The sequence below is a fragment of the Apteryx rowi genome, unplaced genomic scaffold (assembly GCF_003343035.1).
Source record: "Apteryx rowi isolate R43461 unplaced genomic scaffold, aptRow1 scaffold_3, whole genome shotgun sequence".
In the NCBI taxonomy this organism is placed as follows: Eukaryota; Metazoa; Chordata; class Aves; order Apterygiformes; family Apterygidae; genus Apteryx; species Apteryx rowi.
The window spans coordinates 7,991,886-8,008,212 of record NW_020449418.1 but is presented as its reverse complement, the minus strand read 5'-3'; the positions used below and the strand labels follow the sequence as shown (position 1 = coordinate 8,008,212).

Below are 16,327 nucleotides of genomic sequence, written 5' to 3'. Positions count from 1 at the left end.
GCCAGCCAGCGAGCCCGAGCACCCAGCGGCACCCGAGAGATCGTGTCGGAGGGGGCTGCGCTGCCTGGCCTGGAAGGGGCATTCACCCAAACCAGGCCCTTCGGGGGTGGCGTAGACAGCTCGGAGAGCCACCGTGACCCCAAGTCCTTCCCTGCATTCCCCAGAAAGCTCATTCCCAAGGACCATAGCGCACCCGACCAGCCTCTGCCCCCACTCCCCAACCGGCTCTACCCTCTCTCTGGGGCCACAGTGAGCAGAGCAGCCCGGGCACAGCCACGCTGCCCTGGGGCCCCGAGGGGCACGGCCTGAGCACACGTGCCTGGGAAAGCGGGCACACGCGAAGGAGGGACACAAGGCAGCGCTGGTGTTTGGGCATCCACATTTATTACAGGGCTGCGGCAGGCCTGGGGCTGCCGCTCGCCTGGGCCCCTCCAGTCAAAGGGAAGTGACCCGTCCTCTTTAAATATTGGTTATAAAACAAATTTCTTTTTTTCCTTTTTCTTTTTCTTAAAAACCCATCTCTCTCCGAACTTTTTTTGTCTTTTATATTTCAGTATAAAAGCGGGGGCGGGCGCTCCGCCTTGCCTGCCGCTACCTCCGTAGGCTGCGCTGTGCCTGCCGCAGCAGCGTGTCGAAGTCCAGGGAGTCGAACTTACTTTTGACGGGGGCTGGGTCGAAATCCTCCCGGTTTGAGTCTGGAAGACACGAGGGGAGGCTGCCTTGAGCCTTGGGGAGACTGGCACGCTTCTGGCAGTCACTGCAGTGACTCCTTCCCATCTTGCTTTGCATGCCAAGCTCCAGGGTGAGAGCTGGCCTGGCCTCCGTCACAGACCACAGCAGCGCTGGAGGGACGGGGCCCTGGAGACCCGTCTAACCTCCCTTTGGGGCAGGACTAACCCCCCAGCCCTAGATGTGGCCAAGCCCAGCCAGGCCTGGCTGCCCCCAAGGACCTCCCAGGCTGCAGGTCTGGGGCTGATCCCCTTTTGCGCCGCATCCCCAGCCCACCCTTCGCCTCTCCTTGCAGGGCTCTGCCCACTCCAGCAGGCCCCTGGGACCCTCTCCAGCTTCTCCACCTTCCTAGTGGGTCCCAAACTGGACACAGCATCCAGGGCAGCTTCCCAGGTGCTGCGCAGAGGGGATAACCATCCTCGACCCACTGGCTGCACAGCTCAACTGCCCTGGCCCCACAGCCTCATTCACCTCTCCTGGGAGGCAGCATGGTAACAGCAAGCCAGCACAGACAACCAGGATGGACATGGCCCAGATGCCTTCAACCCCTCGCCCTGTGCATCCGGGAAGGAGCCAGGGGCTGCAGGAAAGAGGTGGGGATCCAGAGTGGCCCCCCCCCAGCTTGGGGGCTGCTGCGACTCACCCAGGTCGGCATAGTTCCTCCTGCAGAACTGCCGGCGGCCGCCGAAGCACAGGTCGAATGGCTGCTCATCCGGGCGCCGCAGCTTGTGCCCGCTCTCGATGGCAGCGAAGGCCTCCTCAGCATAGCGGTAGGTGACAAAGCCATAGTTGTCCCTGGAACCAGACAAGGAAGGAGATCAGCAACACCACAGTACATTCGTCACCTGTTGGCCTGCACCATCCATCCCCTTGAGGGATGGGAAATGGGGCAAGAGGAGCCATCTCTGGGAAAGGGGCTGCTCCATATCCCCACAGCTCTTACCCCTCGGAGCGGAAGTGCAGGGTGCACTCCTCGATGTCCCCAAACACGGAGAAGCGGTGCCGCAGCTCCGACCGCGTCATCCTGCTGGGGATCTTGCCAATGAACACAACTCGCCGCTCCTCCTGTGGGCAGGGATGCACAGTCCCTGTGAGCTGGGACGGGGGAACCCCAGCTAGGTAGACCCAAGGACTTGCTGCCTCCAAGCCCTCCTGCTGAACAGGTCCACCTGCACAGAATACCCTCCTCCCCATCGCCACCCATCACATTGTGTCTTGGCCAGGCCTCCCAGCAATGCTGGCTGCAAGGCCGCACCCCACGGCTCTCTGAAGTGATGGAGTGGCTAGGGAGCCCCAGTTCCCCACTCCCAGCCCCACAGCCCGCCCAGCACTCACTATTGCACGTTCCTTCTGGAGGATCCTCTGCCTTTGGTAGTGGTCCTGCGCGTCGTAACTGTATCTGGCAGGGCAGAAAGCAGACACATGAGCTGCAGGGTCACGGGGGATGCTGAAGGCAGCACACCCTGCCTAGAGCCCTGTCCCTGGCTCCTGTGGCCAAGAAGTGTGGGCCCAGGCTGGCATCACAGCTATCCCAGGGCCTGACAGGGCCAGCACACTGGGGAGATGCACAGGGAGTATGCCCACCCCTGCCTGGGACAGGGGAGACCAGGAGAAGGTTCAGAGGGAGCTCACATCCCTGCAGAGGAGCCCAGCACAGGGCAGGGGGGACCACACTCACCTTCTCCGCCTGTTACTCCTCCTGCGGGGAGAGGGGGAGCGGGACCGGGACTGGCTGCGGGATGTGGACCTAGACGAGTAGGAGGATGTTGATGACGAGGATGAGGACCTGTCCCGGGATCTGCCACACGACCCACAGCTGGAGCGGGAGGAAGAGCTGTGGGAGCATCTTGAGTGGTACCTGGGGGAAGGAGAGACTCAGCTCAGCACCAAGCTGTCCCTGCACCCAGCACCATGAGGCTCCAAGGAAGAGAGAGACCTCCATCCTCCCACAGGCCTGGGGTACCCAGCATCACCACTCAGACAGGGCACATCAGGCTCCCAGGGTGGACAGAGCTATGGAAACATCTGCCTGAGTTTGATGGGGGCAGCAACAGCAGCACAGATACGTTGCTCCACTTGGCTATAAACGCTGCAGCTCAAAGGGCTGCAGCTCACAGCAGGCACAGCCTCCAAAGAGCAAGAAATAGGCCTGGGGAAACTGTCTGGCCTACAGGCATGGCCTGAGAGGGCAGAGACTGCTGTGCTGAGCCCCATAGCACACGGCCCCACTGCGTGGCCCGTGCGGTGGGACTGGGACAGCCCAGGGCCTGGCTTGAGGGCTCCCGAGCAAGGAGACATCACAGCCTTGCTGGGGCGGAAGGCCTGAATGTGGCTGTGTTGATCACTTTGCAGACAGGTCTTGGGCAAACGGCTGTTATGGGAGGCSCCAGGATGGAGCAGGGAAGGAGAATCAGTGCTTCCCGTGCTTCAAAATTGACCCCCTGTGGCCTTGCTGGATATCAGAGGAGGAAGCGCAGCCTTCCTGGCATGGGGTTATGGGGAGCAGGGCCAGCTTCTTTGGGGAGAAGCAAGCCCAGCTGCTGTGTTGAGCTCCCAAAGGGGAACACAGGGTCAGGGGTTCTGCAGGCTGAGGACAAGCAGGTGCTGGTGGGGATGAGAATAACATTGAAGCTGTCACATCTGCCCTGCACTCAAGAGCCAAGTTAACAGAGAGCGTAAGTGTGTCTGACTGCACTGAGGGGCATGGGATAGACAGGGACAGAGCTCGGCTTCTGCGCCTGCTGCCTCCTGCCTGCAAGAGCTCCTCTGGCAGGGCCAGGCAAAGCTTAAGGGCAGCAGGACTGAAGCCCCTTTCGGAGCAAGCTGCACAGCCTCCAGCCAGCAGCAGCGTCCCTCTCCCAGTTTCCCAGCACAGGTCGAGCTGCACTTGCTGGAAAACCAAGCCTGATATGGCACATCCCTGAGCTGCACATTTCTGGGCCATATCACTACATACTCGCCCTCTTCTCCTCCACCCCATCAACCTTTGGTGGAGGGGCCTTGGTTGGACAAGTCCTTCACACCCAGCAACCTGGGGCGTCTCTGAAACTGGCTGATGTCCAGGAAGAGGCAGTGAGGGAGCCCTCACCAGCTCCAGTGCCTCTCACCCCAGCTGGGACAGGCTGTTCAGGGAGACATCCCACTAGATCACCCAGACGCACAAGGACACCAAAAGAAACGTTCCCCTGAGAGACCAAGCTGCCCTGCCTTGCCACACAGCCACATTGCTAAGGAGCGTTGGGAATCCCCTGATGCAGGTGAAGCCAGCRGGGCTTTTCCCTGCTTCGCTCCAGCACCTCCCTGCCATGATTGCTGCTCATCTCATTTCTACACTTCGGGCTGCACTAGCCCCAGAGCATAAACACTAATACCTGTGTTAATACCCCAGAGAAAGTGTCAAAAAGCCAAGCCTCCTAAAACCCTGCTCAGGGACAGCTTGCCAGGCACATCTGCCCAGATGTGGGGCTCAGCCAGCCACCCATCTGCCCTGGCAGGGTGTCACACCAGTTCCCCCAGTCTGTGCTGCTTGCTGTGAGCCAAGACTCACTTCAGATGGACCACACGGGGGAAAAAAAAGGTGCAGCCACCATGAAGCAGGTCTGTAAAGAGGTGTCTGGGCACCCTCCCCAAATGCTCTGATCACAACACAGCCGTGCAAGACACAGCAATGCCCAAAGAGCGCATGGACACTCCACCACCTACCTTCTCCACCGCTTGGGTGGTGGGGAGAACGACCTTGACCGGGATCGGGAAGATGAGGATGACGATGAAGATGAGGACTCGCTAGCTCCATCTGAACTGGAGCTGAAAGAGCGGCTGGCACGGCTCCTGCCAGCCCGCCAGCTGCCGGCAGAGGGGCTGGGCGAGTCCCGGGGTCTCCGGTAGCAGCGCAGGGACCTCTTGGCAGCAGCACGGCCAGGTTGGGCACTGGGAGTCCGCATCTCCTGGTCCCGACAGGGGGATGCGGCTGGAGACAGGAGCACTGAGGTGGGAGGGCTGCTGCACCTGGCGATGGCCTTGCTGGGGACGCTAGTCCGATAATCCAGGGAGGCTAGGCAGGCCTTCCCCAGGAGCTCCTGGCTGGGCCCCACAGCGGTGGTGGGGGCTGGYGGGGTGGGCTTGGGCTGGTCCAGCGTCCGTTTGGTTAAGGAGGAGATGGGTTTGATAGTGATGTCCCGGTGGTGTTTGAYGTTCCAGCGGGAGCCGCTCTCGGCAGGGGGCTGCGTGCCGGCGCTGCTCTCCGGCCGCACCGTACCCGGGATGCAGTAGTCATGGTCTCCCGAGCACACGTGGCTGGGGGCTGAGCCAGCGGGGGCAGGCGCTGGGCTCTTCCCCTGGAGCTTGCTCTGGGGCAGCTGTTTGGCTTTCATGAGCTTGGCGGTCTTCTGGGTCCCTTCCTGGGGCGCGGACCCGGGCGATTTGGTCTTGGCCAGCAGTGAGACAGCAGGCAACGGCTTCCAGAGCTGGTGGGGAGGCGTTGCTGGTGGGGTGAGGCCTGTGGGAGCAGGGGGCTTTCAGGAGYGGAGCCAGGCGAAGCAGAGATGGGAGCAGCCGCTCACTGCAACCCCCTGGCCAGGACTTCCACCCCAGATCCTCTCAAGCCCTGGAGGCCCCTCCAGCAAACCCCAGTCCTGTGACGGTCCCTGCCAAGACACCGCTGGCTCCCCTGCCACAGCCCCCACCTYGCTCCCGGGCATTACCTGCCACATTGGCCAGCTCAGAGGCCTGAAGGCTGTCTGGGAGCTTCCTGTCCTGCTGGTTCTCGCATCTGAGAACAGGAAAAGAGCTTTATCATAAGCAGCAGCCAAAGCCCTGCCCCTGCCCGTGCGCTGCAGGCATGGGGGCAGGCTTGTGGGGTCCCCCAACGCCAGCTGTGGCACTGCTGCAGGACCCAGGGCATGGAGGTGGTCTCGGGACACTCAGCACATGCCCAAGCTGCCCCGGGCTGGAGCTGGATAGCCCCAACCTGCTCATCATCACCTTCCCCGAACTCTGCCATAGCCCCCTTACTGCCAGCTCTGGCCCCCAGCCCAGCAAGGAGCTGTAGCTCAGACCAGCTTCAGCTCAGTCCCTCCCAGGCCAGCAGATGGAGGCCCCAGGGCAGTTCAGACCCCTGCCAGGACCCAGAGCTGTCCCACACTGCTGCTGAACGCAGGGCTCAGCCTCTCAGTGCCGCCCCAGAGGCCCCTCTGCAGGGCTCCAGGCCTGGACACCAGCTGCACAGACATCTGGAGGGCGATGTCGAGCCAGGAGCACAGAGATCTCCGCACTCACCCAGAGCTTGCCACCAGCTGTCTGTCCTCGGGGGGCTGCACGGGAGCCTCTTCCTTCTTGGCTGCAAAGACAGCACATATGAGAGGGTGACGGGAGGCCGTGACTGGAGGGCAGGGGGAGGAGACCCTGCACATGGGCATGCACAGACCACTCCAGGCACAGCGAGGGAGATGCTTCACAGCACCCCAAGCCAGCTCCTGAAGGGAGCTGCTGGGCATCCCCTTTCTTCCCAGGCTCTTCGTCACCCCCTCGGCTGCCCCAGAGATCTCCAGCCACTTCCACAGGGCAGGAGGGAGATGAAGGCAGAGCACAGAAATGCCCCCAGCATGAGGCACCCAGGCAGGGTAACACCAGCCCACAAAGCCACCCTGCTCCCATCCCGTTGCACAGCCGAGGCTGGCAGGGAGCACAGGCATCCTGGGGATGCTGGCACAGCACAGAGGGAATCCCGCAGGGGACGGCACGCCGCATCCGCACCTTCAGACTTCTCAAACTGCTCCAGCAGGCTGGACAGGTCAGTGGCTTCGATGCCTGGGCCGGGAAGAGAACATGGCAAGTCAGGTCAGCCAGCATCCTCCTGGCACCGAGGGGACATGCAGCACTGAGACAGACCAGCCCCACACTACCCCACGCCAGCCTGCCCTGGTGAGAAGCAGCCACAACACCCTCAGCAAGAGCTCTGCTCTGCACCTCCGGCAGCAGGGACAAGATTGCCTGGCCCAGCAGCCCCAGGAAAGACCAGTCTGAGTGTAAAAAGCCCAAATGATCAACCCACAGGAGGCAACATCCCAGCACAGCACTGGGAAGAGACTGTCAAGCGCACAGGGCAACCCCACAGGCACAACTTTGCCAGGAACATTGGCTAAAACCAGTCCTGCTACCCACAGCTCCCTGGAGCACCACAGCCTCGCTGGCTAGGGATGCTCTGCCCAGCACCTTGCCCTCCTGCTCCCACTCACCGATCTCACTGATGAAGGCTTGCACGATGTCCTTGCTGCTGTCGCTGGGCTGCACCAGGCTGACRAGCGGCTGATGTCTCCAGGGCCGCGCGGGAGGTGCCCTGGCACGCAAGCTGCTCTCTCGCCCTGCTTTTAGTGCTGCTGCTGTGGCCTGGGAGATGGTCTTGTGGCTGGGGGGCTCCTGCTGGGCAGCTGCCTTGGTCTCCAGTAGGGCCTTCTCTGCTGCCCCCTTGCCTGGCCCTGCAGCCTCCTCCGTGGGGCGGGTGACAGGAGACTCCCCACCGGGGACAGCAGCAGGGGACACCTCAGTAGGGCTAGAGATGACGGCTGGGGGGGCCTTCGTGAGCTGGGTGGAGGCCGGAGCTGGGGGCTCCTCCAGGGGCTGGGTAGAGGCAGCTGTGGGGGCTGCCGCCTGCTGGGCTGGAGCCGCAGGAGGGACCCTGCTGGGGTGGGTAGGGGCCACCAGGGGCTGGGCAGGACCTGGAGGGGCCTTGGGCAGGGGGGTCTCCCCCGCCAGCCGAGCCTGCCTCCTGGGGTCAGACACCCTGCTGGCGGCCGGCCTGGCCTGAGCGGCCGTCTCGCCGGCGGGAGCCGCAGGCGGCTGCGTCGGGAAGGCAGGCGGCTCCGGGCAGCCCAGCGCGGGGGCCGGGGGAGGCTGCCCGTGCAAGAGCGCTGCACTGGGGTGGCTGCCAGCCGGGAAGGCAGCGGCTGCAGCACTCTGCAGGGCGGCTCCAGGGTCTCCATATGCCAGGGGAGGCACCGGAGGTGGCAGCGGGATTCCCGGCCAGTAGGATGGCGGGGCCCACCCTACCGGGGCATAGGGGGTGCCGGGGCCAAAGGGAGGCGGGGGCGGCATGGCAGGAGGAGGCCAGGCCATGGCCGGAGGCGGGAGGCCAGGCACCATGTGAAAAGCACCGGGTGAGCCGGCGTTGGGCGGCGGGGGCAAACCATGGCAGCCCACAGGCTGCGGGCCGAAGCAGGGCCAGGAAGGCACTGATGGGTAAAGGGCGTAAGCACCGGCAGAGGCTGGCGGCACCCCCGCGGGGGCCGCCCCCGCAGCTGGGGGCACGTTTGGTGCGACAAAAGGCATCGGTGTTGCGGAGGGCAGCGGAGCAGCCGGGGGTGCCGGAGCTGGAGCTGAAGTGGCGGGAGCTTTGCTGGCAGGAGAAGAGACAGCAACAGGGCTGGAGGGTTTCTCCGGGCTCCTCTGGGCGCTGGCTGTCTCAGTGGCCAGGCGCGTGGGCGATACCAGGCAGGGGATCTCTGCCAGCTCAGTCGGTGGCTCTGGGATGCTGGGCCACTTGCTGGCCACCTGCTTCTCGCTGTCCCTCCTGCTGCCCGGGCCGGGCTGGCGGTGCAGCATGCGCATGCGGTACTCCCGCAGGCTCAGGGCCTTGGGCTTGGCTTCCTTGGGCAGGCCCTCGCCCAGCTCTGCTGCCTGCAGGCTCTGGGGGGGCTCCATCCCCACACCCTGCTCCCCGCTGGGGAGCGGAGAGGCAGCCTCTGAGCTCCTGCTATCTTGACTGACAGGCAGCTGTGCGTCCCCCTTGGCCTCATCCTGCTCAGCTGGGCTGGACTGCACCACTGCCAGCAACTCCTCCGTGCTTGGCACGGTCTTCTCCAAAAGCACCATGGTCTCAGTCTTCTCCACAGCCAGCACCACACTCACTGCTTCTTGCTCTGGCTCCTTCTGAGGCTCCAGGTGCTCTTTTTTAGGTAGGGAGGACCCCGCTGTGCTTCGGGGTCTGCCCCGGGGCCGTGGGGCCGGGTCGGCACGCAGCTCCATCTGTCCCTCCTTCCTGGCTCGTTCCAGCTGCTTGGCGAGGAAGTCCGAGACCTGGACGGAGGGTCGTGCTGCCCGGCGCTGGCTGGCAGGCAGCTGGCCCAGGGCCTGAGGCCGCGCGGAGCCGGCCGAGCGGAGCCGGTGGGCCACGCAGTCCCTGCCTGGCCTGGCCTGCTCACTTTGGGCTTCCTCCGTTTTCTTTTTCCGACTCTTCCTTGCTCTCTCGCGTCCGCGGCCCTTCTCAGAGCCCTTGCGCTTCCCACTGGCCAGGGCCTCCGTGCTGCACTGGGAGCTGCTCTCTGGGCAACAGGCTCCAGGTGCTGTTGTCTTGGGTGGGGACTTGCTCTCCGGGGTTGTGCAGGAAGGTTCCTTCTCAAGTGGCCTCTTCCCCTCCTCCTCCAACTTGTTTTCCTGGGCAGGGGCTCCCTGCAGCCCCTTGTGATCCTCCAGAATTGACTCCTCGGCACCCACCTCTGCTCCCAGGAGCTGTGGTTCCAGGTCAGGGAAGCTAGGGGCCAACGGCTGCAGGACCACAGGGATCTCCACGCTCTCCCCCTCACCAGGCACAATTTCCAACAAGACGGGACCATTCAGGAGCTCCTTGGCCACGGGCTCACTCTCGGGGTCCAGGCACACAGTGAAGGTGGGCAGGCAGTAGGGGTGCATGGACTTCACCAGCTCGCTCAGGGACACGTCACCTGTGTTGATGATACAGGGGTCTTCACGCTCCTCCAGTGCCGCTCTGGCCCCACTCACACAAAACTCTGCAGCCTCTATAGGGCTGTGTCGCTCTGGGCTCAAAGCAGCCTCCTCCTCCTCTTCCTCCCCATCGCTGCGCTGCGGCAGGGGCTGCTCTCGGGCCCAGCGCCAGCCCACCTTCCTCTCTACCCTTGGGGTGCTGCAGACTTGCTTCTTTGGTAGCGCTGGGTCCTCGAGGCTGTGAGCAGCACGGTCCCAAACCAGGTCTGTGTCGGCCTGGGAAAGGGAACCAGAGCCACTGTCAGCTCCTTGAACCAGCCGGGCTTTCACCTGAGGTGTCCCAGGCACAGGAAAAAGTGGGTCTGCCGCAAGTCTGCAGCAAGACCCCTGGCAGATAAAAACCTGGAGCACATGTCCCACCCTCACAATGACATGTTACAGAGCTGGACACCCTCCGCCCCACGGGGGTGTCTGCAGCATCCGCAGTCCTGCACTGCCCCTCTGCAAGGGCGCTTCCCTCCTCCCACTCCAGCCAGGGCCGGCTTTGCCCTGCAGGCATCACATCTGGGAGAGGATGTTTGCACCGGGTACGAGGGCAGGCAGGGGCCTGCAGAGCCCAGGGAGCAGATCGTGGCGCGCACGTAACGTAACGCGTGGGGGAGAGCGAAGGAGCAATCACAGAGTCACCTCCTTCTGCACCACTCCCAACACAGCCATGCCACAGGCAGCGGCCATTCCACACGCGCGCTGACACGTGAGCGCAGACTGCGCTGTGCAGCTGCTCTGAAACCAGGGCAGCGCTGCAAAAGCAAGTCCTACCCCGACTGTGTCTCCCACAGAGCCGGGGGGCAGCAGCAGGGACACAGTTACCCAGCACCACCCCGACACTGGCTGCTTCAGCATCCACTGCTCAGGTCTCACCTTCCCGACCACAGAGACACTGCTGCTGCTGCTGCTCAGAGGCCTGAGACCCTTGGGCTGCTCCAGGGCAGGGCTCTCGCGCTCAAGGGATGGCCGGGATAAGCTGAGAAACTTCTGAAACTGGTGAGAAAATGGACAGAGCATGAGGCAGCAGAATACAAAGATCCTTTGCAATTCCTGCAGCAGTTTCTGCCTCTCCCCAGAGCTCTGCTACCCGACAGGGATGGGACAGACCATACCTCAGCCCTGCAGTGGCCTGGCATTTCCACCTGGGAGCAAAAACCTGCCATGCACACTCCCAATTCATCACACAGAGATGGACACACTGCTTTGCTAAGCTTCCAGCATATTTCTTGCTCTGCACCGAATCGCAGGGAAAAGGCACAGCCCCCTGAGCTTGCACGGAAGTCCCTGGGGCATCCAGAGCTGGCTCAGCCCTTCTCACATGCTGCCAGACAGCACTCAGCAGCCACAGAGACTGCCCTAAAGCACTGGGGACTAGCGCTGTGCTCCCTCAGGGCAGGTCCATGCCAGGAAGGGGCTTGGCATTGCCATGTTTGGGCATCTTCCCACACATTTGGGGGTTGGGACTGGCTTTCCCCCAGAGCAGGGAGAACTCTGCAACTCACCGAGGGATTCTCCCGCTCCCGAGGCGAGGTCAGCAGCTCCGCGTCCATGATGGTGTCGAAGGGGGACAAGGTCTCGTCATCCGTGCTGTCCAGGATCTCTGTGATGGCAGTCAGCAGGGACAGCTCATTCTGCGCATCCAGGCAGGCCTTGTTCTGCTGAAGGAGAAGGCCCAGTCACAGAGCGGCAGGGCACAGCAACGGGACGCAGCCCACAGGGGAAGCTGCCACCCCCCACCCATGCCAAAAGCAGCTGCAGCAGTAACCTGAACCAGCCCAGGTCACCGTTTCTTGCATGCGCTGCCGGTACTGCTGCGAGCTTGCTGGGAAGCCCTCCTCAGGCCACAGCATGCCCAAGGCTGGCAGGGGAACCCGTGTCCCTGTTTGCTGTGACAGCAGGGTGCCCTCTGAGAGCTGGGGTCCCCCAGGGCTGCATGCATGGACCTCCTACCTCGTTGAGGGAGAGGTCCTCAATGATGGAGATCACAGAGGAGTCAAGGTAGTTCTGCATCGTCCCCAGGATCTCTTCAGCCTCCAAGATGGTTTCTGCATCCAGTGATGTTAAGTTCAAGTCGTCCTCCTCAAGGGAGAAGCACTGGCAAGCAGCAGGGGGAACCGGGTAAACGCTTTGCAAACCATCACCATGGGCTCCCATGCACTGCCAGCCCTCTCCAGCTGCCGGAGCCCGCTGCAATCTCCATGAGGCCCATGGGAGGCTGCACGCTCCCCGCAGCACACATGGACATCCCACAGGTTTGTGCTCTGCCAGAGCTGTGTCGTGAACAGCAGCTGGACACACAGCAACAACCCCAGCACCTCCAAACCCTCCTCCAAATGTGCAGAGGGGGGTGGTCAGGGATGCAGCCAAGCTGCAGGTCAGAAGGCAGCACACAGGACCTTTCTTCCTTGCTTTTTGGGAGAGGTCTGGACCAGCCCACCACACTGCACAAAGCCCTACACAGTACAATGCCACTTTCAATCCCCACTTCTGAGACCCTTTCAATTACCACAGATGCCACCAGACCAAAAATTCACACCTCATGCACTCAGAAGTAATGGGATTGGTAAAGATGATTTAATAAAACTCCAGAAATTCCCAGGATCTGTGTGATACTGTGCTTCTCTCACACATGATGGGGAAGGGAGAAGCAGGCTTCTCTCCCACACCCCATGGACTGCCACATGCTCCTCTGACTCCAGCTGTTGGCTCTTTAGATAAGCCCGAAATGTTACAAAATTTATAACAAATGTGCAGGACTCAGCAACAGGGATGTACCCAACTGTCATTGCCAGTCCTTAACCAGAATCTCTGCTATAAGCCTCATTGCCTCTGCTCGTGATTCAGGACCAAAACAGCTCTGTTGCCACCTTTTCCTCAGCTTCCTAGTCCCCTGTCCTCTCCAGACCCCTCAGCCAGCTTCAGGGACATTTGGGTAACGCCCGATAACTTCGGAAGGAGGCAGCGAGGTCTTGGCACCGCACCCCGCCGTGCTGCACAGGCTGATGCTGCAGCGGCGCTGCCAGGCAAAGCCCCGCGAGCGGACAGGGCAGCGGTGGGCGAGATGCCCGGCGAGGGCAGGGACTGGAGGCCGACCTGCCCGAGCAGGGCCGCAAGGACGCGCACCCTCTGCTATCGCAGCCTCAGCCAGAGGCAAAGACGCGGAGCGGCCGTGTCGCCGGCACGAGACAGCGTTCGAGTTCCTGTTTGCAGATGGGCTTATGCAGAGATAACGCGGCCAGGGAAGATAACAGGACCAAGGACGGAGCCCTGGGAGAGCTCGCCTCCCTCCCAAAGCTGCAAAGGGAGCAGACAGCGAGCCTTCCTCCCCCCAAAACAGCACAGGGGAAAACCCAGCCAAACCCCAGGCCGGGGGAGCCCAGTCCCCTTCCCGGGGATCAGACCCCTCACGAGATGCAGGGCTGTCCCCAGCACCTAACCCCCGGCGCACCGGTGTCAAGGTCGCACAGCAGCCTGTGCGCGTGGTGCAGTGCACCTGTGTTTTACACAAAGTCAAGACTCCCGCAGCGATGCAGTTCTGCCCTGTATCCACCTGGCCCAGCCTGCCCTGGTGACGAACTCTCGGCTCTATTTTTAGGTCCCTAGAAGCCCGATGCTCAGCTCACTTCAGCTTTACATCAAAAGCTTCAGCCATTTCTTTTTCTAGAGCTGGAAGCCTCTGTTCTTCCATTGCCCCTCCACGGTGAGCAGCCCCAGGTCAGTTCTTCGTGAATGTTTTTGGGAAACCAACGAGCACCAGACGTCTGTGCAGTCCCGTTATCACGCATGGATACAGCACCCCTGACGAGCAACAGTTTGCAGCCGCTCGGAGCTTGGTGGGAGGCACGGAAGCCCGGACTCCCTATTCCAGGGCTCTCCATCGCGAAGCAGAGCCCGATGCCATGCAGGGGCTGCTCTGGTGATACGGGGGCATCGCTGCGCCCCACGTGCAGACAGCGCCAGGCCGGTCAGACCCCATGGAAGGGCTCAGGCTCCCCTCCCAAGCAGAACAGGCTGCAGAGCAGTTTTACTGCTTGCTGCCTCCAGTCTCCTCCCTTGGCCGGAGCCGGCTCCCCTTCCGAGCCAGATGCAGAGAGCCCTGCTGGCAGTCATCTACAGCGCAGACTGGATGCGATTCCCGGCAAGCCCTCCTGGAGATACCAGGAGCCATCAGAGGAGCCGGGAAGCACATTAACACTCACACACCCTGTGCTGCCAAACGCCGTCGTGCAGCTTTGAGTCAGCAGCAGCCGACAGACAGACGCGTCCTGTCGGCCAGCGGAGCCACCCAGCCGGGCAGGAGGTCCGTCACGGAGCAGCGGCTGGCCGAGGGATGCGCAGCCCGTGCCTCCGGCTCAGCCTCGCTGCTGACCGCGTGGGGGTCCGGGGGACGCCCCGGGCTTCACATTAGCGGGGCCACGCCGCTCTGCTCCTGCCCGTCTCGCGGCAGCGCTGCACGCCTGTGCGGGCTGGCTCGCCCTAAGGCGGCGTCTAATAAGAGGTTTCCAGCTGTGACCTGCGCTGGACATTTGGAGGGAAGTGAAATCCTCCCACTCAAAGAGCCTTTTCCTGCGGCTCCAGGCCGCAGCCTCGCAGGGAGGGAGGGCGATCTCCCAAGCCCTCCTCGACTCTTTTGACTCAGCGTCTTGCAACAAGGAGTCCCACAGCTGTGAGTCACCAGCGAACAAGACTCCGTTCCCCCAGGACTCCCTTTGATCCACCTGGGGCTGGGCACCTCGCTGAGTTCTCGGTGCTTGCGCGTCAGGGGCGGGGGTACAAACCAGCTGAGCCTGCTCCCTTCATCCCTCCCTCCCTGGGCTCTCCCAGCTGCCAGAGACCCTGCTGCATCCCCTGCTCTCTTCTAACTCAGAGCAGCAGCCCTCCGAGCCCTTGCAGCTCCCTGTGTTTGCTTTACACTCAGCAGTGCAGCAGCCACAAGGCCACACACCATGGGTCAAGGGGACACTCAAGGACAGGCTTGGGCTCATGCCATGCTGTGCCCGAGCAGCCAGCACTGCAGGGGCACCCAGGACAGGCAGATGTGGGGCATCACCAGTGGGGAATGGGGAATTCCAGCAGCTCCAGCGCTCCCCACTGCGAGCTTTGGGCACATCAGGAACTGGCATTTAAACCAGCAGCTTGAAATAAGAGGACCCGGAGAGCGGACACCAGCCTGCTCCTGCTGCAGCTCTCCCCACAGCCATTCCCCCTTCCCCAAAACGGTCCCTGCTGGCATTTTAAACGCAGAGCCAGGCAGATGCTCCAAGAAGCTTCACTTACATAGAGTTTCTGCCCTGAAAAACCCCATCCACCAGTTCAGATGGACCCAAAGCCCACAGCAGGGGAGCTCGCCTTGGGAGCCAAGGAGAGCTGAGCACACCAGCAGCAGAGCCCAGCCTCCCGTGGACGGGCACCAGCCTCCCTCATCCCCAGCACCGGGCAAGGCCATGACACCCAGCTGAAGTCAAGCAGTGGGTTTAAGCACCTTCTCTGCACTCGCTGCTCTGGCCCGCCAGCAGCAAAAGCAAGGCCTCCGCTGGCCCACACTTCCCGGTGCTCCTTGAGACGCGAGGAAGTGCAAGCGGACTTGCGCGAGGGCCCGCGTGGCCCGCGGGAGCTCCCCACCGAGCCGTGCAAAGTCCTCCTTCGTGCTGCCAGCACACGCCACGTGCGCCCTGCATGCCGGCTTATGCTCCAAGCGGAGGGCAGTTTCACTCTGCGCCACCTCACGACGTTCAGGTTTCACCTCGGGCATCCAGGCAAGCTGCGGCGGAAAGCTGGCCAGGCAAGGGCACAGGGCTGCCGCCCTGCCAGGGCGGGGGACAAGCCTGGAAGTGGCGGGGCTCCACCCGGGCAGGCCGGGGACTGCTCTGGCGTGGCACGGAGGCTGGGAAGAGGATGCTCCGTAGAGATTCCTCAGCTGCTTTTGGGCAGTGTCACGCACAAACACACCTGCCTTCCCCGCCACACACTTGCAGACAGCTCTGCCGACGCTAGAGAGGGGCCAAAGGCTCGGCATCCTCTGCGCAGGCTTGGGAGGGTCTTCCTGCCGCATCGCTAACTCAGCACCACCAAAGCAACCTGCTGCCCAGGCAGGGGCAACCTGTGCAGCCCAGGCTCCCAGTACGAACTCCAGGGCTGCCTCGCAACCGCGGAGCAAATGGCTTAACCAAACGCACCCCTGAGCCGTGGAGGTGATAACACGCGGGAAACAACAGGTGTCTTTCCAGCACCACGGTGAACTGGAAGAGGCAGAAACGTGAGGCTTCCCAAAGTCTCCATCAATGCAAAGAGCGAGTGACCTCTGGTCCCATCCAGAGATGCTCCAGAGACCACATGCACACTCCCCATCCACACAGCAACAGCCTCGGGACCGAAACCCGGCGCCCAGTGCCTCAGCCCCGCAGCCCCATTGCCCCTCCATCTCCCACATGGTCCCAACCGGAGTTGGTGAGACCGTGCGGGGGGACAGACACGGTGCACGGGGGGCAGCAAGGGGGACGTGACCCATCACAGCTCAGACCTGCAGCAGCCCCAGGCGCCTCACCAGCAGCTCCTGCTGCCGCTGCCAGCCTCTCCAGCAGCGCGAAGCACGGACAGGTGCCGTGGCCGTGCCACGGGCACGCCGGGCCCTGCGCGGGGGGCGCGGGGAGACCCTCAGGATAAGGGCGCGAGCAGTCGGAGCGGCTCCAGGCCGGCGGCCTCGGCTCCGCGCAGAACAACCCGCTCGCCGCCCCGCGGGCCCGGCCCAGCCTCGCCGGGGTTCTGCCACCGCCGCTGCCCGGGGGGGCCGCAGCGGCGGCGGGCCGCCCTCGCGCCAGGCACCCGCCGCTCTCCA

General features: G+C 62.9%; 1 protein-coding gene across 2 annotated transcripts; it reads right to left on the bottom strand.

Annotated features, from left to right (window-relative positions):
• Positions 1 to 365: 365 nt before the first annotated feature.
• PPRC1 (peroxisome proliferator-activated receptor gamma, coactivator-related 1) lies at positions 366 to 15,837 on the bottom strand. Of its 2 annotated transcripts, none has more exons than XM_026069840.1 (13): positions 11,443 to 15,837; positions 10,995 to 11,150; positions 10,366 to 10,485; positions 6,963 to 9,720; positions 6,481 to 6,534; positions 6,004 to 6,064; positions 5,430 to 5,497; positions 4,432 to 5,224; positions 2,408 to 2,587; positions 2,065 to 2,128; positions 1,673 to 1,794; positions 1,373 to 1,524; positions 366 to 695 (listed from the first exon to the last, which is right to left on the bottom strand). In XM_026069840.1, the coding sequence occupies exons 1-13, from the start codon at positions 11,644 to 11,646 to the stop codon at positions 592 to 594; spliced, it is 4,836 nt and encodes a 1,611-aa protein (XP_025925625.1). In that variant the 5' UTR covers positions 11,647 to 15,837; the 3' UTR covers positions 366 to 591. The 2 variants fall into 2 exon arrangements, with proteins under 2 accessions (XP_025925625.1, XP_025925626.1); XM_026069841.1 differs by having other exon boundaries at positions 10,995 to 11,147.
• Positions 15,838 to 16,327: the final 490 nt, after the last annotated feature.